The 25589-nt window shown below is 47.1% G+C and overlaps 1 protein-coding gene across 1 annotated transcript in view; it reads left to right on the top strand.

The window, feature by feature from the left end:
- Positions 1-25589, top strand: part of NUAK1 (NUAK family kinase 1) — a 73457-nt gene that overhangs the window by 30449 nt on the left and 17419 nt on the right. The window contains exons 2-4 of the mRNA XM_059186743.1: positions 1891-2011; positions 19914-20065; positions 22789-22854. Of these exons, the coding sequence (XP_059042726.1) occupies positions 1891-2011; positions 19914-20065; positions 22789-22854 (339 nt within the window). The remainder of the gene's footprint in view (positions 1-1890; positions 2012-19913; positions 20066-22788; positions 22855-25589) is intronic.

The raw sequence follows: 25589 nt of genomic DNA, 5'->3' as shown, positions 1-25589 counted from the left end.
GGGGTGGCTTTGAGCCCAGCACCCTGGTGAAAAGGGCCTTGAAGCTGGAAGCTCATTCATCTCTGGGCAGCCCCCTTTTATGCAGCTTCAGGAGGCTGAGGGAGAACGGTGCTGGCCCCTGGGTTTACAGCCCAGCGTCCCGTGTTTCCGCTCTGCTCTATCCATTCCTCGGTTCCTCTTGCAGCAGGATGCCAGAGAAAAACTAAGCAGTTTCCCAGGGTGCCTGTCTCAGGGGTGGTGTCTGATTAGGCTGGTCCTTCCTTTTTTGCTCTGGCCACTATCACTTCGGCCATCTGGGCTCTCCTAACCTAACGGCAGACATCACCCCTGCTTCCACCCCCTCCCTCCTCCCTTGTGCTCTCCTTTCTGTCGACCTAACACCTGCCCACCTGCTCACACTAAGGCTTTTCTCAGGCCTACCTTGTGCCAACCCAGAGTTACACACTGGAGATCAATGTGTGAATCAGATCCCCAATTAAATCCCCGTAGAGCCAAGTGACGACGTGAATACTGATTTCATTACAGCTGGGGAGGGTTCTGCAGAGGAGACATATGGGGATCTGCCCATCCATTTCCCCCACTTGTTGGGAGGTCAGCAAGCAGCAAAACCAATAATAATAACGATGATGATGATAATAGCTACCCAGTTCTTACTGAATTATAGATGGACCGACTGTATTTTAGAAATGTTTCCACGTATTGTGCTTGGCGGTGACCTGGTCTAAGCCAGGAGATGCTAACGATCACAGAGGGGAGTGCGCTCCCAGGGAGGCTGATAGGAACCTGTCTTAATCCAGGTGTGACGGTGGCCTGGTGGTAACAAGGAGTACTTCATGGCTTTGTGGTCTGTGGGATGCGCTAAGAGCCTTCCGTCTAGGAGAGGGTGGTCCAGGTGGGAGCTGACATCACAGGAGGACTACTTTGGAGGGGACTAAGCAGGCTTTTGGACCTGGGCACACACTGATTGGCAGGCTTCCTTGTTATCCATGGATACCTTCCCCCTCCAGAGTACTTTTTGCCTCCCTTAGAGCCCAGGGTGGATTAAATTACAAAGCAACTTGTTTATGAGCGAAGATGAATCCATTGGCAAAGCCGTTCTTCCTTAGTAGATTCCCCTTGTCATTTAATGCTTTTTTGTGTATGTGTTTCTTTTGAGTAAATGCTCTGTGCGTTGGCCCAGGCAGCTCTCTGTGCAGTTCAGCTTTGCAGACACTGGTGCGGGTATCAGCTGGGCCTGGGCAGGGAGTCTGTGTCCCTCCCTTTGTTTTGTCCTGATTTTTCTACAGCAGAGACTTTTGGTCTTGTCATGTGTATCAAAGGTCCTTGGGCAAGAGGAAGGGTGAAGGAAGGATTTGGCCGCTGAGCAATTGCACAAACACAGTGTAGGCTGGAGTCTTAAAACCGGACGTTTGAGCAGAACTGGCCTCCAGAAGCCCCATGCAGGAGAGCTCTTGTTAGCCTGTGCTGTGGCAGCTGCCCGGTGGAGCAGAGGGACACTGATTTCACCCACCCATGTTTAATCATCGATACCCTGTAAACCGAGCTCTCCCTTTCCCTTTTTTTCAAAGGATCAGGATTCCTAGAGTAAATGGATCTGGCCACGTGATGCAGCCTGTGCTTTATGGAAAACAAAAACAAAAACATAAACATAAAACAAAAAAACCAACCCAGCATTCCAAACCTTCGGCTGTTGAAACCCGATGTTTTGTTGTTGGGAGAAGGGTGTTTTTGCTATAAAAGAAAGATGTGACGGGGGTATTTCGAAGCTTTGTTTTGGTTATTGTCGGTTCTGCCAACAAGTAACATCTGTATTTATTTTCCAAACTCCCCCAATGGCTGATTTGCATCTGTTTAGTTCTCTGGGTAACATTTCATTTCCTGACTTTATAGGTTGCTATAAAATCCATTCGTAAGGACAAAATTAAGGATGAACAAGACATGGTTCACATCAGACGAGAGATTGAGATCATGTCATCCCTCAACCATCCTCATATCATCAGTATTTATGAAGGTCAGTGATTTTTTTTTTCACCCGCGTATCAGTTACCATTTTTCATACCATGGGGCCTGCCAAGATTTTTAGGTAATTGCCCTTCTGGGCAGGAGCCAAGTATTTTTCCTCATGATGCAAAAATAGCTGGGTGTTATCTCTCATTTGGTTACCTTGCATGCAACCAGACACACGTAACACAGCTCACTTTGGTCATAAAATAGCTCTGGCTGGTGCCTTCTTCTGCCTTCTTGCCAGTTCTTGGCGGTTGCTAAGCAACCCGCCTTATTAAAAGCCGGTATGCGAGACAGCCACTGTTTCTGAAAAACGGCAGTTTGCTGTTGACCAGGGTCACGGTGGAGCCGTTGTCCATGTCGCTCCCCAAGGCAGATGCCCCAGTGGTGGAGTCATGAGTTACTCCAAGTGGAGGCTCTTTGAGTTGGGAATTTTCTTTGAGCAGGTCTGGGAAGTACCAAGAAAGAAGAGGGATCTCTTGGTGGGGCAGATGCTTCTCCACTGGAATCCGAGTTGTAGTCAGTGTTTGTAGGAGAGGGGGGCCTGGAGAAAGTTACAAAAGTTCTCGTGCTTCAACTCGTTACTCCTTCCTGGGAAGAAATAGCGAGTATAAACTTCCTCTAGCCTCGATCTCTCTCTCTCTCTCTTTTTTAATGTCTGTAAAAAAATTTACTCAAGCAATATGTGTTTATTGCAGAAATGATTGAGATACACAAGTTAAAACATCAAAATAGGGGTGCCTGGGTGGCTCAGTGGGTTAAAGCCTCTGCCTTCAGCTTGGGTCATGATCCCAGAGTCCTGGGATCAAGCCCCGCATCGGGCTCTCTGCTCAGCCTGCTTCCCCCTCTCTCTGCCTACTTGTGATCTCTGTCAAATAAATAAATAAAATCTTAAAAAAAAAAACCAAAAACCTTCAAAATAATTTCAGTTCTAACCTCTCCTGCACATTTTCCTGTGTCAATAAATATTCCCTGTCAGGACATTTTAAAAGGTTTTAGAGTCTCCCACTTATGGATGTACCATAATTTATTGGATCTAATTTCTTTTGTTAAACATTTAAGTTGTTTCAAATTTCTGGTGATTATAAGGAGGGCTTTTGTGACCCTCCTTGTAATCATTTTTATGTTCATTTCTGATAATTATTATTTTTGTCTTACAAAAAAATTTCTAGGCTTGGACTTACTGAGTCAGAGTGTTTCTCCAGAATATTTTTTAATATATGGTTGAGTCAGAAAATGAACCTATTTTTAACTTGGGCTCATCATAGTATTTTTAATTATGGTCTGATCATAATATGTTACACAGTAATGGCTAAGAGGAAACCAGATGGTAACCTACAAGTTTTTCTGTTATCTATCTTAAGTTTTCCTTCTGGTTCCCTGCTGTTTTTGGCCATTTTTTCCCCCCTGTTGCTTCTATTTTTGATCCTCATCTAGAAGTAAATGTTGGTGACAATTTTTATCTTGATTTCTCTAAAGCTCATTTTTGGAGCCCTTGGGGGGAGGGTGCTTAAGGGAAATTTTCATTCACTCAATCATGTATTCATTCCACAAACATCTCTTGTGGAGATTCTCCAAGTGCAGTCTCTGAACCAGGGACATGCATATAAATTGAGATGGATAGAAATGCAGATTTCAGGGCCTCACTGAAGACCCGCTGAATCAGCAGCTCCAGGGTAGAGCCCTGCCTTCTGTGTTTTAACAAGTGTGGGGACCACTGGTCTACCAAGTGACTGTGTCTGGTTAAGCATCGTGTTCAAAGTGGTTAGAAACTGAAAGAGACAACAGGCTATGGACCTGTATGTCATACAAGGCATGACAGAAGACTGTTCTGTAGATAGGCAAGCAACGTATTCTTGGACCATGGAGTCCTGGAGCTTAGGAGTTTTCGTGGCATACAAACTGGGCCTGAAGGAGTTATTTGGAGGAAGAATTGGAGAAAGCAGAATTCCTGGTTGAGAAAACAAATCCAAATATGCCTGCAAATGAGGGGAACGTCTAGAGGTTAGAAGTAAGTGGAGATACACAATGCAGGAGGAGAGTGAGTTTTATAAAATTCCAAGTGGTTTTGCTCCCTGTGGCCTGGTTACCGTGGGTACCTGAAGGCACTTGTGAAGGATGACCTCTACAGTGTAGATCAGTGTGGGTCACATGATCTGTGAGTAGTGCTGTGTTTGGGATTTCTTGGCATAGAGAAGGATCATTGCTTATAACTTTAAAGACATGTACCACGTAATTTAAAGTTCTTTGGATTACTGACTAGAAATAATTTCCATCAAGGCCTTAGGTAGGAGGTTGGGCCTCATTCATAAAACTATCAGCAGGTTTTTGGGGAATCAGAAAAGAGCTCGAGTTCTCGCATCAGGCTCTTGGGTTTTAGTCCCAAATCCTTCATTGTGGCCTTGACATGAGACTTTGAGGAAGTTGGGGGATCTCTTAGGGCCCTCAATAACCACACCTGTAAGATGGGGATAATAGTTCTACCTCTTTGGGTTGTTGGTAGGATTAGATGATACATGTTCTGGTAGTAAGCTCAGAAAAGATAGTTATTATGAAGACAATTGGTTCACAATTGGTTCACAATAATTATTGTGAAGACAAGTTCCTAACTTGGTTCCTAACTTGGCCCATTGGCAAGGGTCAGTGGGACTGCAGGGTGTTTGCAAGTCCTCTGGAACATTCTGTAATTGCCTTGTCCAATATAGAAGGCACTAGCCATAGATGGATATTTAGGTTAAAATTAATAAAATTTAAATAATTAAAAATTTAGTTCTTCAGTCCCACTAGCCACATTTCAAGGGCTCCATAGCCACACATGGTTAGTGGCTGCCATATTGGACAGTATAGATACAAAATGTTTTCATCATAGCAGAATAGGACCATATTGGTGTATAATGTTTTAGGTGGTGAGCATATGGGTTGATTTTTTCTGAGGAGAGGGTATGTAGCTTTCATCAGATTACCAGAGAGATCCTTGACCTCAGAGAGGCTAAAAAACCCAAAAAACCCCCAAAAAACCCTCTTTTTCCATCAAGTATTTTGTGACCTGCAGAGTACCATACAAATAAAATGCATTGTTTTTATGTAGAAAACTCCCAGGGATGTGGCTTTTTTTTTTTTTTTTTTTTTTTCTTTCAGTTTCTTAGAAATCTCTGGTTTCTGTTCTCTTCTCTTTCCCTTCTCCCACGCAAGTTCTGTTTCTCCCACATCCACTAAATAACTGTGGAGGAGGGCAGCCCGCCTCCCTTCCCGAGAGGTTTGGAGCAGCAGATCACCAAGGCGAGGTTCCAGTTCCTACACCACTAAATGTGACTCCACAGTCTCCAGGGGCTTCTGACTTTATCTGCTTTGCTGTCCAGGACCCCGGGGACCTGGTCCTGAGAGTGAAATTAGATCTCCTGAGTTCATCTGTGGATTTCTGTGTAGTTTACAAAGCTCCCCCACCTCGAGCCTCATTTGATCCCTACACCGCCACCTGTGGGAGGGGAGGGCCAGGTGTCCCATTTTGCAGTTCTGGAGATCGAGGCTTTGGAATGTTAAGACTCACGGGGTGTATTAGCTTGCCAGGGCTGCTACAACAGAACGCTATGTACTGGGTGGGTTCACAACCGAAATGTGCCGTTTCTCAGTTCTGGAGACTAGAAGTCCGAGATCCAGGTGTCAGAACGTAGCTTTCTTCCAAGCTTCTCGTCTTGGCTTATAGATGACTGTCTTCTCCCCACGTCTTCATGTGCTGTCCCCTCTGTGTCTGTGTCCAAATCTCCCCTTTTTAGAAGGACACCCATCACACTGGATTAGGGCCCACCCTGATGTCCTCATTTAACCTTTATCTTTTTAAAGGCCGTGTCTCCGACTAGGGTCTCATTCCGAGGTACCAGGCTTTAGAACTCCCACCTATGAATCTGGACGACCCCATTCAGTTCATGAAACCGGGTACCATGGCTAGCTGGTGGCCCAGGCACACAGGCTTCCTGACCTCATTTATTTTTTCCTCCACGGGACTTCAGCCCTATGTTTCTGATCCTGTGGTGTTCTTGTTCTCCTGGCTGGGCAGCCGACCTGTGCACCCCAGGCATCCCCCTCAGGCTGGCCTTTTGTCTCCTTCTTCGCCCTGAGGTGTGGGAGGGGCAGTGTGGTGGCAGTGATGGTGTGGACCAGACCGAGTCTGTGGTCTCTGGGCCATTCGCAGTGGGAAAGAGAACCTTCTCCCTGGAAGCTGATTGGTTGTGTGACCAGCCAATCAGGAGCCTTCGCTGGATGCGGCAAGGCACAGATTTTGCTGAATGAAAAATAAGTGCCCAGGCACCTAACTGGCTTGTTTGGATATCAGCCAAGTGAATGGAACTGTGGAAGAACTTATGAGTTCTTCAGCCGGCATGTCTGTGATTTAAAATACACACATGCACAGCAGTATAACAGCAGCAAAAAGCAGCCACATGGCAAAGCAAGGATGCGTCTGACCTCGTGTGTTTTAGGAACTTTGGGTTTTCCTGGGCAGGAGCGCACCATCTTGGACTGTACTATCCAGTGATACTAAAATAATAGTTCCAGAGGAAAAGCAATTCATTCATTTAAAAAAAAAATATATATATATATATATATATATATATATATATATATATATATATTTATATATAGTGCTTATTACATGCAAGGCTCTGTTCTAGGCATTATGGGTGCTGAGGTGAACAGCACAAACTCTGGTCTCATGGGGTGGACATTCTGTGAGTAGGCCCGTAAACAGTGAAGTGAAGTGGTTACCGAGCGGAGGCCTTAATGGAGCAGGGAGTGAGGCCCCGGAAGCCCTGGGCATTTCAGGCAAGAGGATCAGCAAGTGCAAACAATGCTCAGAGGAGGGAAGGAGCTTATGTGGGCAAAAGTGACAGAGTCTGTGAGGCTGAGGGAGAGAGTGCGTAGGAGGGTGGTGGAGAGAGGAGGTCCCGGAGGGCCAGGTTTTGACCAGATTGGCTAAGGAGAGCTGTGCGTTTTGTACCAGAAATCGGGCAAAGCGACAGATTTTGAAGATGAAAGTAGCTTTTATTTACACTTTAAAATAATACTAATAATAGCTAGAAGTTACTGAGTTTTACCCTGCGCTAGGATGGGTGCTGGGATATATTATCTCAGTTAATCCTTATGTCCATGAAATGCAGACTGTTAACATCCCTATTCTATAGTAAGGAAATTTTGTCTGAGAAGCCAAGTACGTTTTCCAAAGTCATACCAACTAAGAAGTAGGAGCTGAGTGCTGAACCTAGTCACTCTGAAGTTGGTGCCCCTAAGACAAGCCAGGTCATTCGGTGGCCTGCAGTGACCCCTAACTGGGGGCAAGCATTATTCTGGACCCTGTGATACAGAGAATTCTTGGCGTTCACGGGGGTTGTTGTCCAAAATACGTGAGAGCATTAAATGACAGCTTCATGGGTATTTTAGAAAATATTTCGCATACAACTCAGGAAGAAGCTTGGGGCCCAAATCCCGTCAACTCAAAGATCAGGTGTTTTCTAAATTGCAGTCTATGGAAATGTAAGTTATTTGAACATTGTTCACAAATGCCACAAGCTCACGAAATCTGCAGCTTTACTGAATTAATGCTGCTGTTCACCAAATCTTAAAAATAATTCCTTTCAAATGTTTCTTTCTCGAATGAGACCCTGGGGTTACTCTCCTATTGACCTGAGGGTAAAGGTGATTAACCCTCAAATTTGTCGACTCTGTGTAAACACAAGCCATAACTGGTTTCTAATGCTAAGTAAATAAAAGAGGATAGACGCACACCTTGCAGTGTGTGATACTGGAGGGTAATAACGTAAGGGAGAAAGAAAAGGAAGAAAAAAATCTCTAGCGCCATCTCTGAGATGGACCCCTGTTTCCAGTCAAAGGAATTCCATTCTCTCAGCAGGGTGGGAATTGACAATATGGAAAGAACAGCTGAAAAGGAAGTGCCCGCCAAGAGCTTTCAACTTGGCTGCCTAGGATGGAAGAGATAAAAACGGTTTTCGCCTGAGGTTCTGATTTCAGGACCTGAGTGTAAACATCAAAGGCATGTTGTCTCGCCCTGGCTTCCCCTTTGAAAGCCTAGGAGACCCAATCTGTAAAATCTCGGGAATGAACTGTCTTGCCACTCAACACTTTGGGGAAATTTAGCACCCCATCTGGTAACAGTCCCGCTGAGGGGAATGAAAAGTCGCGGGAATGAGTGGGGGAGATTGCGCTGGTGCCTTCCCTTGTATACCCTTGGTTTTTGTTCCTGGAAATCTCTCTTCCTGGTCCTGCGAGATTACATAGCTTCATTGACCCTTTGCATTATGATATGCTAGAACAGGCCAACCCTTTCATCCTTTCATTGCATCCCCTGTCTTAGGGAAGGCTGATCCTGGCTTTCTGGAACGAAGTGGGAATCCTGTTGGACATTGGTCAGCTGTGATCTCCCACCTTTGGAAGAGTTTCTGAAACTTAAAAAAGCCAAATGAAACAAACAAACGTGCCTCCCTTGATAAGCCTGTGTGTCTTTTGAGCTTTAAACCTGTTGCCTAGGAGAAGATGTAAAGGAGATTATATTCTAGAAAATTCTCTGAATTCCTGCCATAAAGACACTTTGGATGAGGTGTGTGTGTGCGTGTGTGTTTTATCAGTGAAAAGGTCCTTCTGTCTTCCTAGAAGTATACTTTACAAATGCTTTTTCAAGCTACCTGTGCCTCCTGAGAATTTGACAGATTTTTCTGGAAGGGCATATGGTTCTTGCCTGGTGGTGAAAATCACTGCTCTAACAATCCAGGCAGAGATGCAGAGGAGAAACCAAGAGACGGGGTTTGTGTGAGAGCCCAGAGGCTGTAGGGTGAGCCTTAGGCTTGGATGATGGGGCATTCCACCTCCTGCCTTCTCCTCCCCCTCAACTTCTGGCCAGGGGCAGTGGGGCTGCTACAAGACATGTCCACAGGTTGTAGCAGAGGTCCCACACTCACAAAGTGTGGCTGCCCCTGTAAAGGAACCCCTTGAGAATGGCCAGACCCTCATCGGCGGCCCAACAAGGCATGAGGGCCCCGGTCCTCAGAGGGACCCTGGGGCTGTAGCATCCATGTTCCTTGGGCCCACCCTAGTTCCACGTGTGTGTGACAACCAGCCCTCCAGGGGACTCTAATGCACTCTCAAGTTTGAGAACCACAGTGTTAGAGAAACAGCTGCTCCGTGAAGCAGAAACCCAGGCAGGGCTCATTTCTAGCATCAGTTATTTATGGAAATGCTATAGTTGAAGCAGTTCACGTTTTTCTTTTCAGGTTCAAATGCCCCAAACCAGCCTTCTCAGCCAGCAAGCAGATCCTGATCGAGGCCTTTTCGAGGGCAGGGGGTGACTGAATTGGCTGTTGGTCGTTAGTTCTACCCAGTGTTCTCATTCATTCACGTGATCACTCGTTGCTCTTCCAAAAATGTATTGAGAACTTATGATCCAGGTGCTGTTCTAGTAGGATGAATATATGTTTTATCGTCCCAAGCAGGCTTTGGTTCGGGTGAGCCAACTGCTCTTCCGGTTGCAATTATGTGACTTTGGGCTAGTGACTTAACCTGTCTGAGGGCCAGTTCTTTTACCTATAAAATGGGGGCCAGTAGCTCACTACTTTGTAGATAAGGTTGTGAGGATTAAATCAGATAAGGGATAAAATCGCTAAGTGCAGTGGCAGCTACATATGCTCAATAAGTAATATTGTCCTGCTGTGATGTTTAGGGCTCTGAGAGGTCCTTAATGACTGGAGTATCACCTTCTTTGGGGAGGTGTTAGAAGAGAAGGTTATGACCAGATTGCATACACCAGTGATTCCGAGTGCTGGATACACATTAAAATCTCATGGGACATCTGTAAAAAATGCTGAGACCTGAGCCTTACCCCTGAGGATTTAGATTTAATTGGCCAGACTGAGAAATATGGACTTAATCCTGCAACCAGGAGGAAATGAGCCCTGCTCTTGAAACTTGTCTTGATCCAATCATTTGTCATCAGTGAATTCCAGGAAGAACGTATGTCTGGCAGTGATCACCAGTGAGCAGGGAGTGATACCTTTTGGGCTGGGTTTACTTACTTGGCCATTTGGTTGCTGCCCTCATCAGGGACTCAGAGCCCCATGAAACAGTTTGTTGAACTTGGCAAAGGGGTGTATTATGCTTGTGTTTACTCTTTTGAACCCATGGCGAATCGCTGAGCATTTTAACACACTCCCCTTGCTGCCAGACCCACAAGTTCCACATGAAGTCTCTGCAGGCTCCATCCAAGAGGAAGGACTCGCCCTGGTTAATAACAGCACCAGAGCTCCCTTCACTTTCAGTCACACACGCGAGCTCTTCAGCTGTGAATCTGTCCAGCCACGTTTCTAATGAGTTTCCTATTAAGTTAGCTGTTTGACCTTCAAGTGTATTATTTTCATTGTTTTCATTTGATTACACCCAAGTCATTTTTCTAGAGGCTGGAGATTAGAAATGAAACAACTGAAAACGCATGCTGCTCCCTGGCTGTCTCGCCTCGCCCTCTCAGGCTTCCTGGAATTCAACATTTTCTAGTGCCTCAAATAATACCACTTGTACTTGAACTTAAAATTTTTTAAATGATTTTATTTATTGACGGAGAGAGAAATCACAAGTAGGCAGAGAGACAGGCAGGGCAGGGGGGAGGGAAGCAGGCTCCCTGCTGAGCAGAGAGCGGATGCGGGGCTTGATCCCAGGACCCTGGGATCATGACCTGAGGCAAAGGCAGAGGCTTAACCCACTGAGCCACCCAGGTGCCCCTTGAAGTTAATTTTTTAAGGAAAAAAAAAATAGAACCGTGTTGTTGTGTAATTTAGGATCGTTTTTGAACTTGAGTGTGATGGCTCTGTTAATTTGTCTCAGTGGTTGACAGCATGCATGGAGGATGCTTGTAGGGTATGGAAGAGGCCCCTCCCCTGATGATTTCTGACAGCGGGTTCTTCTGGCAGGGGTGGCTCTGTGGTTGGGATCCATGCTTTGGAACACCACTGGGATCTAAAGAGCGGACCCTAATTAGGAGAGTTAAGCTTGCCTCCACCTCAGGCTTGGCTGCAAGTCCTTTGACATCCCCGAGACTTAGTCTGCCATTTCTCTGTTCTCCCACTTCTCTGTCATCCCTCAAGGGTACAATTGTGATCTCAGGTGCAGATTTTGCTAATACCTGTCCTTGATAATCCTGGATTTGATTCAGGCATGACTAATCATGACTAATTGCTGCCTGCTAATAACAGGCTAACCCACAGATGCGTGCTGTGATAACCTTCACAATGAGGATCGGTGGTCTTCACCTTAACAGATGCAGAAACTGAGGCTTAGAAAGTTTCGGAAGGTCACTAAGTTGGTATGTGGCAGAGCCTGGATTTGAACCCAGGTAACCTGGCTCCGGGGAGTCAGGTTCTTCACGCCAACACTGTGTTGCACGATGAGGTGGACCTGAATTTAGAGTTCACAGGGGAGTCCTAAGCCATCCACGGTGGGGCAAGCAATGGTGAGAAGCAGAGGTGTGATAAGCACAAGGCTGACTTTCCCACCCTGGCTGCTAGTAAGGGTGGGATGAGCCCCTGTAGCAAAGCCTTGGGTGGGGAGGGCAGCAGTAGGGCTTTACAGGTGATGGGTTTCTACCATGTTCGTTGCCTGAATTGGAGAAGCCTTTTTTTCCCCCTCAGAGTTCACTGCGTCAAGTACAAGAAGGTTAGCGTCAGCCTGGGGGTGGTTCTGAGGTGTTCTGATCAATTGTCAGTGCTCTCAGATTCCCATGGTGTGAGTGTGTGTGTGAGACTAAAGGCCAGTCAGAGAAAATGATTGGGGAGACCATGGGGGGTGGCTGATGAGTGTGTGGTGATGGTCGATGGTCCACATCACCTCACAGTCCTCCTTGTTCCCATGGAAATATCCCCAGGGATGGTTGTGGAAGGAGGGTGGAATCCAATGGCTTGACAAACATGGTGCCATTGATTCTCTCTCCCATGTAGCTCCTTCCTTTATCCTGGCCACATCCCCTGCCCTCCTAGGATTGGTTATTGGACCCCCAGATAACACTGTTGGTCTTAGCAGGAATGAGTGGTTCTTGGCAAGACATCTGCATCCCCTCTTCTTCTATACTTTCTTACCATTTTTTCTGCCTTCTGTGGAGTCCACTGCTGGTAGTGGGTGGCCTTATTGGCTATGGTTCTTCTTGCACATGCCAACCAACATACAGAGAGAGTTTTGGTTTAAGAAAAGACAATTAGTGAACCAAAGAGCCTTTCATTGTCCTGACCAGGAAACACATTGATTCAACTTGGACCAACTCATTGTCAGTGGGAGAGCTGCCAGCCCAGTATAATTTCGTCACTCTCACTGCCATGGGCTTTGAGACTTAGGGGATCAGAAGACCATTTTGTGAAGCCCTGAGCCTATGAGGTGCTTGAAATTTAGTTCTGGGGAGGAAATTCTTGAAGAATGGATCTTGCATTGACTAAAGGATCTAATTAGGTTGCAGACAGTTGTTGCAAAGGAAAGACCACTCATTTCTGAAATGAAAAATAAGCTACTTTCCATGAGGATCATATGACCTCTAGAAAAGTGCACCCCTGAGGAGTGGAGTGGTCCATCTGTCCGAGGTGTCAGGAAGGCAGTAAAAATGCTGTCATGTGGGGAGGCAACCACATGGAAAGAATGAACTAACTTAAGATATGGGGTTGATTGAAAGCAAAGGCATGAGGAGAATCTTGACTGGTCCACTCTAGGCTGTTGGCCTTTTTGCTTAAAACCAACAAATGAATCTTCCTCTTCTGAGGTTACATGTAAACCAGAAAGACAACCTCCTTTTTTTTTTTTTTTTTTTTTTTTTTTTTTTTTTTTTTGTAACCTGCTGTCCATGCAGCATTCTGTAAAGGGATTTCCATTCTCTCCCTTCCTAAAGCCCATTTTTGTCCAAATGGCCTTGCATCTTTGGTTCCAGAATGGCTGACAGACAGTTAAAACCCCAAGATCTCCTCACTCATCAGCATTTCTCCTGGGCCAGAGCATTGTTTTGTAATCCTCATTTGCTCAAGTCATACAAATTGTGTTATTCACCCCGGGGGCAACAGGAGGGAGTTGTTAGGAGTTGGGTAATTAGCATGGTTGGGAAAGCCAGACAATCAGAAGGCAGAGCTGGACCGTCAAACTGAACATCTGATGAAATTCAGAATTAATTTGGAGAAGTAGCTGTTGCTATAGGAACCAATCCCCACTCTCCCTTGAAATGGAAAATAAATAGAAAGCAAGAAAAATCGTTCAAGTTGGTGTCTGGGAAGAAGGCCTTTCTGTGGGACAGTGGAAGAGAGCGGACAGAGTCTGGATATCGGTCTATGCAGAAACAACGGTAAAACCATCCTAGGCAAGCAAAACCCAAGGCGTTTTGGGTGGTTCGCTTGCATGCTTGTTTCTCTAGGAACTTTCTCAGGCCATGTGCATTATCTCACTTATTTTTTTCTCTGATCATTTGGTCCTTAAAATCTGTATCATACAAGTTATCACTTGGTTTATTTTATGAACACTACTATGCTATCCAACTGCACTGCAGCCCCTCCAGGGCAAAGACTCTGCCTCATGTTGCATTCTTATCCCCTTTAACACAAAGCAGAAAATGCTTCAGATTGATTAAAAAAAAAAAGCATTAAAAAAAAATAGTGATGCTGGTGTCTTTAACGAAGGAGACTACTGAGTATTATGCAAGGAAATTAAATGGATGATGGAGGCAGGTGGTGGGGAGTCGTGGGAAAAATAGAAGCTTTTGAGTCCTATACATTTGGGATCAAATCCTTCCTGGTTATCTGCCCAATAGAAATATGTACAGATGAGCTTCGAAAGAAAGTTTACAGCAGCACTCTTCATAATGACCCTCACCTGGAAACGACCCAAATATCCATCAACAGTAGAATGGATACAGCCTCGGTACATTCATACAATGGATTACTCTATAGCAGAGTGAACAGTCGTCCTTTACACAGAACAAACATGGATTATTCTTACACTGTTGAGCCAATGAAGCCAGACACAAAGGAATATATTCAGCATGATTCCATGTGTAGACAATCGGTAGAATTTATCTATGGAACTGACTTATAATCATCCTATTCATGGTATTGGCTTATAGATGTGCTTGGGAAGATGGTTAGTGACAGAAAGAGGACACAGGGAAGGTAGGCCTTGCCGGGTGCTGACCATGTTGTTTGCCTGTCTAAGTGCCGTTCCCTATTTCCAAAGCAGGGATAATGTTAATACCTACCTCCTAGGATTGTTGGGATTAACTGTGACAATCCATGGCATTGAGGAATTGTTCAATACGTGTTACCTATTGTTACTAGTAATAAGCCTTCGGAGGAAGGAGAGATCATTGTCCGGCATGGAAGGCTCTTGGGAAGAAGGGTGCTCTGGGCTATTTCATAGCCCAGGATGCTGGGTGCTTGCCCTGTCCTTTGTTGTTTTTGGTAATGTTTGGGCCCATCTGACTCCCCCCATAGAGCTCCTTGTGGGCGTTCAAGGCCTCAGTGGCTCATTCATAGCTTGCCTCTCCCTTCTTATCTCTTGGTCCCCAGCCCCTGCCAACCCCTGGTGGTTCTGCTCCTGCTTCGACCCTTGCTCCTGCTGCTGCCTCTGCCGGGCCTGCCTTCCCCTCTCTTCCCCTAGTAAAGTCTTCTCTCAGTAGCCCCAGTGCCAGGCCCATAGCGAGTTCTTTATACGAGTGTATTGTTAGAACTAAAGCCTGAATCTGCCACACATGGGCATGGCCCCCGTGCTGTGGGCTCACTCACGCTGAGCTAAGTTTCTATTCAGGGTTTTGATTTTCCTGGTAGGGCCTGGCATGTCAAGGGCCATAGTTTTCCTTACCGTTCTGGAGCCACTGGGCTTCTGGGTAAAACTGTCTGGCCAAGAGACACAGGCTTTCATTTTTCAGAAAGGAAACCCTTCCCAACTGGTGGAAAATAAGCTTTTGCTTAGTGACTAATAACATAAACACAGACAAGATTTCTGGGCTTATAAATAACCAGTTGTAAAAGTGCCCAAGGGAAGCAGCCCTTTTTGCCAGAAGAATGGCCAGGAGGGTTCCTATCACCTCCCTGATAGTGACCTTAGTGGGCAAGGAGCCTTGGGCCAAGAGTGCGGAAGTTGGTCATTCTTCAGGACAAATTCCCAAGGCCTTGCTCTTACACATTAGAAATCCTGGGCTATTCTGGAGAAATAGTAGTTGATCTCTAAGGCCCTTCCTGATCGAAAATTTTGTGATTCTGTGGTAGCCACACAACATTTTTTTAAAATTTATTTTTTTAAATGTACAAGTGTTTCTCAGAAGTAGGCTTTTTTTTTTTTTTTTTTTTTTAAAGATTTATTTATTTATTTGAGTGTGTGCTCATGTCAGGCAGAGAGGAGGGGCAGAGGGAGAGAGAGGAACCTGAGCAGATTTCATGCTGAGCTCAGAGCCGGGCTTGATCCCACGACCCTGAGATCGCCACCCAAGCTGAAACGAAGAGTCAGACACTCTACCGACTGAGCCACACAGGTGTTCCAGCCACAACACGTTTTAAAGAGGGATGGCAGCCTGGAGAGAAAAGTCTTAGGGTTTTGTTTTGCAGGAGCTGGCTAAGAGGCACATGGGGAGTTCTGAGGATAGCTTCCCATTATTGAGCACTGGCTGAGGCACCCTGCCGAAGGAGCGGGTCCTGGGAGCTCCCCAAGTGCCCTGCATCTGACTGATGAGGAGACCGAGGTTCAGTGGGGGGGGGGGGGCGGTCAGGTTTGTGTAAAATGGCGTAGTGGCTAGGAGTGTGGCACGTGCGGTCCGACCTGCCTCCGCCTCGGACTCGCTCTCTGGCCACGGTAGTCACTAACCTGGCTGTACTCAGAATTTCTCACGGGCACAACGAGGATACTCACAGGACCGAAGCCATAAGATATAATTCAAGCAAAGAGCTTATTAGCTCAGTGCCCGCACACGGTAGGCCTTCAGTAAGGGCCGCCGTTATCAGAAAGGACTCGAAGCCTCATACCTAACACCAGGGTCTCCTTGATGAATCACTGGTGTACCACATCCAGAACTGCTATTTGCCTTTAGTTAATCGAGGGTTAGAGTGAGGGTCTTGACCTTGAGACTTGGCTGTGGGAGGGGTGGTGGTGGGGACTCAGAGCCCCATGTGGCCCCTGGGACAGCTCCCTCACCTGGCTGCCACTGAGGCCTGCCTCTCCTCTCATTCACCCTTGCTTCCCAGACCAGCTTCCTGGTTGTTCCTCCTGATATCAGGAGGGAGGTTGAAATGGCCAAATCAACTGGCAAAATTCAGAGTCAAAGAAGCCAGACCCTCCAAGGGCAATCAGGTATTAGCATTTTCCAAAAAAAAAAAAAAAAAAAAAAAAAAAAAAATTTGCCGATGCGTGATCATAGGACACTTTTATTTATTTATTTATTTATTTTAAAAATAAACATATGATGTATTTTTATCCCCAGGGGTACAGTTCTATGACTCGCCAGATTTACACATTTCACAGCACTCATCATAGCACATACCCTCCCCAACGTCCATATCCCCACCACCCTCTCCGGTCCCCACTCCCCCCAGCAACCCTCAGTCTGTTTTTTGAGATTGAGTCTTTTATGGTTTGTCTCCCTCTCGATCCCATCTTCTTTCATTTTTTTCTTTTCCTACCCCCCAAGCCCCCCAAGTTGCATCTCCACTTCCTCCTATCAGGTAGATCATATGATAGTTGTCTTTCTCCGATTGACTTATTTCACTGAGCATCATACCCTCTAGTTGCATCCACGTCGTTGCAAATGGCAAGATTTCATTTCTTTTGATGGCTGCATAGTATTCCACTGTGTATATATACCACATCTTCTTTATCCATTCATCTGTTGATGGACATCTGGGTTCTTTCCATAGTTTGGCTATTGTGGACATTGCTGCTATAAACATTCGGGTGCACCTGCCCCTTCAGAGTACCATGTTTGTATCTTTAGGATATATACCCAGTAGTACAATCGCTGGGTCATAGGGTAGCTCTATTTTCAGTCTTTTGAGGAACCTCTACACTGTTTTCCAGAGTGGTTGCACACAGGATACTTTTTCCCTGCAGAATATCTTGCAGGGCCCATGTGTATGGCACGTGCATGTGGAGCTGTTCCCCAGCCCCTTCTAAATACAGAAAGTCAGCCGAGGGGCAGGAGAGAAAGGCAGGAAAGCAGCCAGGATGGAGATTCAGAGCAAGGGGTGCGCAGGGACAGGACGTCAGCCGGGAGGACAAAATCAGGCTGCATTTTAGAGGTGGCCTAGCAGGACTCACTGATGGAGACTCTTCGTGGAGTCAAATACCTGGTGTTGAAACGAATGCTGCTTGGCTCTGTGTGACACTGTGCTGGCCAATTGGAAAGGGAGGAATCCCATCACCGAAATAGTCCTTTTGTCCGCGTGAGACCAGCAAGCCATACTTTCTGGGAGTCACTGAAGGGACCTGTGACTTTGGCCTCCTTTAGGGATGCATCGGACTTCTTCTTCTTCTTTTTTTTTTTTTTTTTAAAGATTTTATTTATTTATTTGACAGACAGAGATCACAAGTAGGCAGAGAGGCAAGCAGAGAGAGAGAGGGAGAGAGAGAGGAGGAAGCAGGCTCCCTGCTGAGCAGAGAGCCGGATACGGGGCTTGATCCCAGGACCCTGGGATCATGACCTGAGCCGAAGGCAGAGGCTTTAACCCACTGAGCCACCCAGGCGCCCCTGCATTGGACTTCTTGAGGGTATGAGCCTCTTTGCTTATTTCTCTATCAAAGTACTCTCTTTTCTTCCTCCCCTGCTTTTAAAAATTAGAAAGCCCACTGCCCTCTCCCGGCCTATCATTCCATCGTTCTCGGAGCCTGAGCCACGCATCCCGAGGCAGCTTTCCTAGGTTCCAAAGTTTATTGTTAATGAAAAGGGCACAATGGGCTGAAATCCCTGGCAGGAGCCAAGGCTTCAGGGTACACCGAGGCCAGCAGACGCAGGAGCAGCCAATTTTATCTGGCTGTTCTCTTTCCTCCTCCTCCCTGCTCTCCTCCTTCCCCCTTCCTTTTATCAGAGAGGTTTGGCTGGACTTGAAGGAGCCAAGAAGGAACTGGAGGGCCTGGCGCTTCTAACAGCCAGTGACAAGGTGTGGGAGGACCGAGGACCCAGGCCTGGGGCATATTCCAGCTCACTTCCGTTCTCACTGAGTGTGTCTAGGAGTCTGGCTCAGTGCTACAGCCCTGGGGTCCAATAATATCAATAGTAACAATAATAGCTCATGTCACTGCGTACATGCCGTAAGTGTAGGCCTTGTTCTAAGCATTTAACATACCCAATATCAATAAACACTCCCAACAGTTCTAAGAAGTACTGAGTAGTAGTAGAAGTGCTAAGAAGCAGTATTATTTACACTTTAGAGTTGCTGAAACTGAGGCACAGAGAGGGCAAGCAACTCCCCCAGAGTCACACAGCAAGTAAGAGGCAGATCCAGGAATCTCACTGAGGAGGGTCTGGTTCTAAAAGTAAACTTTTTACACGTAAAGTTCCAGACTCACAGTCCAGGCAGAAGAAATGGGTATGTAAACCAGCAAACAAATCCATGTATTTGAAAGTGCTATCATACAAGTATGGGGTAGCACAGTGAGAGGGAGAGGGCGGCAAATAGAAGCCATATTTGAGTTCAGTCTTGACAGGTGGGCTGGAGTTTCCCCTACAGGTAAGGCAGGTAGTAAAGGCAGAGGGAAGGAGGTGGGTAACAGCAGTGTGTATGCATGTTGTGTGTGTGCGTGTGTGTGTGCGTGTGTGTGCGTGTGTGTGCGTGTGTGTGTGCGCGCATTTACAGGCATTTGGGAAAACAATTTCCATGGTGGTGTGGGGGTTGGGTGGGAAGGGTCTGAGGCAGGGATCCCAGCTTGGGGTGATTGCTATGTCCTGACCTGCCACCAGGCTGTGGCATCATGGGTCTCTGTCCACGCTGGAAGCCAGAGATGAGCCCCGTCCAGTCTGGTGGGCTCAGCCAAACTGTGTGAATCTCTTAACTTCTTCAGGCCTCAGTGTCCCCATTGTTTTTAATGGTAAAATTAGTGGTATTTCTCTGAAAGTCTGTTGCAAGATCTAAATGAGTCAGGACATGTCAGGTACTCAAAACCCTACAGGAGCTTGGCACCTAGTAAGGGCAAGGTAATTCTTTCCTGAATTGTCCAGAATGCACTTAGGAAGTTTTGAGTTCGCTCATTTGATAATTGCAAATGGAGCCCTTCTGTCAGCATTCTGAGTGCTGGGGAGACATCTGTGAATGAAGCAGAGCAACCCTCATGTACACTCTAGTGGGGGAGACAGACTGAACAAATACACAGAATACAGAGAATAGGGCTGGGATGGATCCACGGGCTCAAACAGGACCTGCGGGTTCATGTTTGGAACTTTGGGTTCTATTCTGAGGAGATGGAAAATCTAGAAAGATTTGAACAAAGAGGTGACAAGTCCAGCTACCCATTTTGGGTTCCGAGTAGCTTGTGAGGTCTGGGTAGCTGGTCCATATCGAAGGGTTCATAGGAGGTAGGTGTTACCATCCATTGTCCTGTCGACAGGGACCTGTTCTTGGAGGCGGGGCTCAGGACAATGATCTTGGGGAAGGGTGTGGGGCCCTCAGGAATGAGAGGCACCTTCCCCTTAAGGTTGCCGAGGTGTGTCCGGTAACAAGAGCGGTGATGTCATTGTCCACCTAGCTGGAACACTCGCCCAGCTCCTTGTCACGTGGAATGGCCTGACTTGTGTTCTGACCGGTCGCCCTTGGCCCCTGCTCAGTGACATCTCCATTGTCCCCCCTTGCACCCTCTGGAGCCATAAGCGGGCTTGTTGGATAAACAGGGTTTTGTGTGTTGCTGTCCCCCCCCCACAGTGTTTGAGAACAAAGATAAGATTGTGATCATCATGGAGTACGCAAGCAAGGGGGAGCTGTACGATTACATCAGCGAGCGGAGACGCCTCAGCGAGAGGGAGACCAGACACTTCTTCCGGCAGATCGTCTCCGCTGTGCACTATTGTCACAAGGTACGGCCGAGCCCCGCCACAGCTTTGGTCACCGATGGTTTTGATGGTCATGTGATACAGGTAATACCACAGTATACAGGTAGTATACAGGTGATAGCCATTGTTGTCTGCATGGAGAATTTATGAAATAGAAGAAAATCACCATCACCCATAATTCCGGATCCCCAGCATAACCCATGATGGACATTTTTGTTCGTTTCTTTCCCATCTCCACCTCCTAACATTTTTTTTTAATTGAACTTCTTATTTTGAATAGTTTTAGGTGTACAGTAAAGTTTTCAAGCTGGTACAGAGTGTTCCCGTATGCCCCTCACTCGCTTTATCCTAATGGGAACAGCTTACTTTACTATAATACATTTGTTGAAACCGAGACACCAACATTCGGGTGGTGTTATTAACAAAACTCCAGTTTTTTTTTAGATTTTCCCCAGTTTCTCTGCCAATGACCTTCCTCCATTTCAGGACCCAGAGTACCGCAGTACATGTATTTTTACATTTGTGTCTTGCCTTGTCACTTAGTATTTTAATCTAAACACGTTCCTATGTTACCAAAAATTCTCTGCAATTATTGTCATTGTTGGACATTTAAGGCTGGTTCCAATTGCTTTACATATTAACCTTTTCCTCTCATTGGAGTGATTCACCTGAGGGAAATTCCAGAAGTGAAGTCACTGGCTGTGAACCTTCCTGTGCTCTTGGTATCTTTCCTTGCATAGGTCATTCCACATAGGTTCCGTACCTACACACACATTTTATCTACACACACATAATAAAGCCAGGTTAGCTTACCATTTGTCTCTGGAGGGGGAAATGAAGTACACAGCTAATTCCCAAGACGTATGTCAGCCATCGTCATTGTTCATCACGATTCCCATCGTACTCGTACTTTCCACCAACGGTCACACCTGGAACGGTCTTTCACTTTGAGGACAATAATGACTTGAATCCAACATGGCATCCAAAATAGAGTCAAATTTCTTTGTTCAAATGATTGCAATGCGGGGCCTTCTGGTTTGCTAAATATTCCGGTTAATCAAAAGAAGCTCCGTACGTAATTAGAAGATACTACTCAAATCTAAAACCCTTTACCCATGTGAACCCTGTTGGGCTTCTCTTTGCCGACTCAAAAGGCACGGATGACTCAGATCATATGGTGCTTTGTACATTATCCTTAGGCACGCATCAGCATAAAGCTCTACAGGTCAGATTTCCATTATCTGAGGTGGGTGAACACTTGGGATTTTGTACGAATGGAGCTTTATCAAGCTCATTCCCTCTTACTCTGAAAAGTAGGAACGCAATAATATAAACCCAAACTGCTCCCAGTCTTTAAAACTGGAAACAAATCGGGGACTTTAGATTCTGTATCCTTCTTCCAGGAGCCTTGGTTTGTGCCTCTCTGAGGTCAAAACACATCCAGGAAAGTTTGCGTTCGAGAAAGGAGTCGAGGGGCACCTGGGTGGCTCAGTGGGTTAAGCCTCTGCCTTCGGCTCAGGTCATGATCTCAGGGTCCTGGGATCGAGCCCCACATCGGGCTCTCTGCTCAGCGGGGAGCCTGCTTCCTCCTCTCTCTCTCTGCCTGCCTCTCTGCCTACTTGTGATCTCTCTGTCAAATAAATAAATAAATAAAAATCTTTAAAAGAAAGAAAGAAAGGAAGAAAGAAAAAAGAGTAGAAATACAGCTTTCATCTCTTCAGCCGGTACTTTTGGAGATAGTAGGGACTGTCAAATGGAAAGGAAAAATAAACAAGAAAGCACCAGCTATAATAAACAGGCTGATCGTGAACTAAAGAAATCTTGATTGAAAGGCAGAAGTGTTCTAGCCCATTGGTTTGCTCGAAAGAGCAGCTTCAATCTCAGATGTCCTTTATGCACAATGACATGGAGAACTAACTCCCTGCTACTGGTCCACCCAGCCTGAAATAGCTGGTTCTTTTCCGTTCGACCTCTGCCCATGCCCTCCCCTACCCCACTGAAAGATCACTGGGTTTTACGAAGATTTGCGTGTATCCGTTGTTACTGTGGGGTAGACCAGCAGGCTATTAGTTAATGACTCCTTTTCAGCCTCAGCGGGGCTGCTTGCCTGTCAGTGCAGGTTTGTTTCCAGACTTGCCAGAGTTTGCTAGAACAGAGAGGTCGCACGGTAGGGCAATGCCCTGCTGGGTCAGCCCAGTGGCTAGGGTCTCCCCAGCCCATCCACCTTCACCCTCGAGTCTAGCTGAGCAGAGTGGATCTTGCAGAACATCCCTCCCAACTGTTCCGGAAATGTCCATTGCGGGGGTGGGGCAGGCAGGCAGACAAGCGGGACCCGTGAACCTCACATTCTGAGTCTCCAGCAGAGAAATCTGCTGCTTCGCCGAGAAGGGCAGCACAGACAGACACTGTTCGCCCCCGCCCGCGACTCTCTTGCTTTTACGCAGTGGAATGACAGACATTCCGTCGAAGAATCCCCCTGCTGTTTTACAAGCTCTGGGGGAGAATGGATTCCAGTCATTTTCCCCTCACCACACAGCAAGTGACTAATGCTCTCCTGTCGCTGGTCTCTGGCTGGCAGGGAGCGTCATGACAGCGAGGGGAGCCCTGAAGGATGGAGGCAGAGACCACCAGGGCTGGCGCGTTTCTTTAATCTGTCAAACTTCCCCTTTTGCTCACCCTCCTGCCCCCTCTTTCTGTCTCTTGGGCCGGCCGCCCCGTTCATGTCCGCGCCTGTCTTCTCGTTGCAGAACGGCGTGGTCCACCGGGACTTGAAGCTGGAAAACATCCTGCTGGATGACAGCTGCAACATTAAGGTAAGGCTCTTGCCTGGTGGACTGATTCCCAGGGCGAGGACTCAAGGTGCCTCAGCTGCAGCCTTGAAACCAGGAGGGTGTGGGGAGTCACCTCAGTCCAGCCCTAGTCCTCCAATTCGACCAGCATGTATCTGTCTCCAGCAACATGCCAGACTTCCATCTTTGTGCTGGCATAAAAAAGATGATGAAAATACCATCCCTGTCCTCAGGAAGTAGTCATCACCATAAAAACCCCTACGACCGTAACATATTGCATGTTTGCCAGCTATCGCTTACTTTTAATCTTCACAACCCTATGAGGTGGGCACTGTTATTGACATCATTTTGCAGATAGGGAGAACAAGGCACAGAGAGGTTAAGTAACCAACCCGAGGTAACACAGCGGTACCTAAGTGGAGTTGGGGTTTGAGCCCATGTGTGTCTGACTCACGAGGGTTTGAGTTGTCAGCAGGGCCCCAGGTTATGTAAGAGTTGGAACTGCCTCCCTGCCAGCCTTCTGTCACTGCGGTGCCATGCCGCCTCCTTGTCTCTCCAGACACTCCCACCCCTCAAACCAGCCCAGGAACTGGGAAGCTGACTGTGGTGGTGTGTGCTGCTGGGAAAGGAGCATACCATCCGGTGACAGGGCTGGCTTCCACGGAGAGTGTTTTTGCTGGCTGCCGCTGGAGTTGAAGCAAACTCTCCTGGCCCACAGGGGTTCAAGCGCCTCCCACGGGGCACTCTGGATGTCCTTTTGATCACGGCTGCAAAATAAGCAAATACAGTTTCAAAATAAACGCAGCTCGTCGCATGGGTTTCATTAAGAAATGGCCTCAGTACTCCTGACATCAGGGGATCCCTGTAATTGGCCACTGGTGACGTTAGTGCCTCATCCCTGGTCCCCGGACAAGGCATGGGAATGACCTTCTGTTGTCCCCTTTCCCGGTTGCTCTTGCTCTCAGTAGAGGGGGTGCATCGCAGGGAGACTGTTCCCTTGCTCCGTGTTTGGATTCTGTTTGCGGATCATGGTGGCCGCCATTAGTCACCATTGTTTCCTTTGAGAGGCTCCTCGAAGTCACGTTGGGGATGACCTCTTGTTTTTGCCAGAGGTTGACCTCTTTCTGTGTTAGTCCATAGAATACGGAGGAAATGGTTGGTCAAAGCAGTTCTTCCTAGGATCAGGAAGTGAGAGCTCAAGGTCTCTCCCTTTCTGGATTCTTCTAGCAGGAGCACTTGGTGTCCAGTCAGAAAATTCCCTCCTGTGTGGCTTCCCCGCTGCATGCCATCAGGAGAGCCACTTCACTGTGTTCCTGCGACATAATACGGGGGTAGCAGTCATGCTCACAGGCTTGTGTTCAGGACCAAACAAGATACCCTGTGTTTAGCTTTGTACACTGCTGAGTACTGTGTAGTGAGTCAAGATCAAGAGCGGTGGCTTTGGAGCTGGGGGGCCTGCAATCTGATTTGAATCACGGCTCTGTCCCTGACTAATGGCAGTGTTTTGGGTCAATGACTCCCCTAAGCCTCGGTTTTCTGACGTGTCCAGTAGGGATGCCAGTCCTGCCTCTGGGGGTAGTTGTCTATGGATTCATTTTCTCAGTGAATAGTTTCCTGAGCAGTTATGTGTGCCGTGCCCCGTGCCCGGGGCGCCTGGGGAGTCAAGAGCAAATGTGGGGATTTTCGTATGCAGAGCACCTAGCACTCAACTCCTAGTATCCAAGGTCCCTGCACCAGCAGTTGGTCACCAGAGAGGACACTGAACAGGGAGTCAGCTGCTGTGAAGGTGCCTGGGTCCTTGGCACCTGGCCAGGCCAGGGCTAGAGAACTGGATTCTGGTCCGAGGGGCACATTTCTAATGGTTTGTGTCATCCACCCTGGTAACTTTCTCTGCAGATTCTTCCTGCCACCTGCCCCCTGGAGCTCTCCAAATGAAAATGTAGTCTTTACAAGGCCTGGAATGTGAGCCTCTGGCTTGGGGATTGGGTTCTGTGGGACAGTGTGACCTCTTGGTCCCATGATGTAGTCCCAGAAGTGATAAGGCACATAGCTTCCTATGGAGTCATAGAATTTCCCAATGGAGGAGAAGAATAGTTAGAATTCTGAAAGCAATTGTGCTGGGAACAATGGGGCAGGAGCCCTGGGGAAGGGAGCATTTGCAGGAGCAGGGGAGCAGTGCGGCAGTGGTGCGGAGCCTCCTAGCTCCCAGGACCGAGTCCTTCCATCTGCGCTCCCTGTCTGTTGTATAGATAAATAACAGATACATAGAACATTACAAAAATTGAATTTTCGGTCATTTTTTTCCCTCCTTGTCTTTTCCTTAGGACTATCTCCTCCTGGCCTTTCCCAAGGTAAAAAAAAAACTCTTGGGAGCGCGTGTGCGCACACACATACACACATATGCACACGTGAATAGAAACCAAACTTTCCTTATTCCCCAACACGGATTCTTCCTTCTGCCTGTTCAAGGAATACCACTAGGACCTGAGAATCCTAGAGCTCCAAGAACATTGAGGGTCATTTTCCAGCCCCCTTGTTCCAGTGATGAAGGCCCTGTAGGTCTAGGTCACGTGCAGGGAATCAGAGTGGGCTAACTGTGTTTCTGGTTCCTTGGGGTGTGGCCCAGCGCTTGCCACACAGTAGGTACCCTTAAGTTGTTTGGGTTTGGGGTCAAGGGATGACAGCCAGGAGGAGAACTCCCATGTTTGACTTCTGGGCAAATTCTCTTTCATCATCTTACACGCACTTCCAAGAATTTT

The sequence above is a fragment of the Mustela lutreola genome, chromosome 8 (assembly GCF_030435805.1).
Source record: "Mustela lutreola isolate mMusLut2 chromosome 8, mMusLut2.pri, whole genome shotgun sequence".
In the NCBI taxonomy this organism is placed as follows: domain Eukaryota; kingdom Metazoa; phylum Chordata; class Mammalia; order Carnivora; family Mustelidae; genus Mustela; species Mustela lutreola.
The sequence above is the reverse complement of the archived record's forward strand: the minus strand, read 5'-3'. Positions and strand labels throughout refer to the sequence as shown.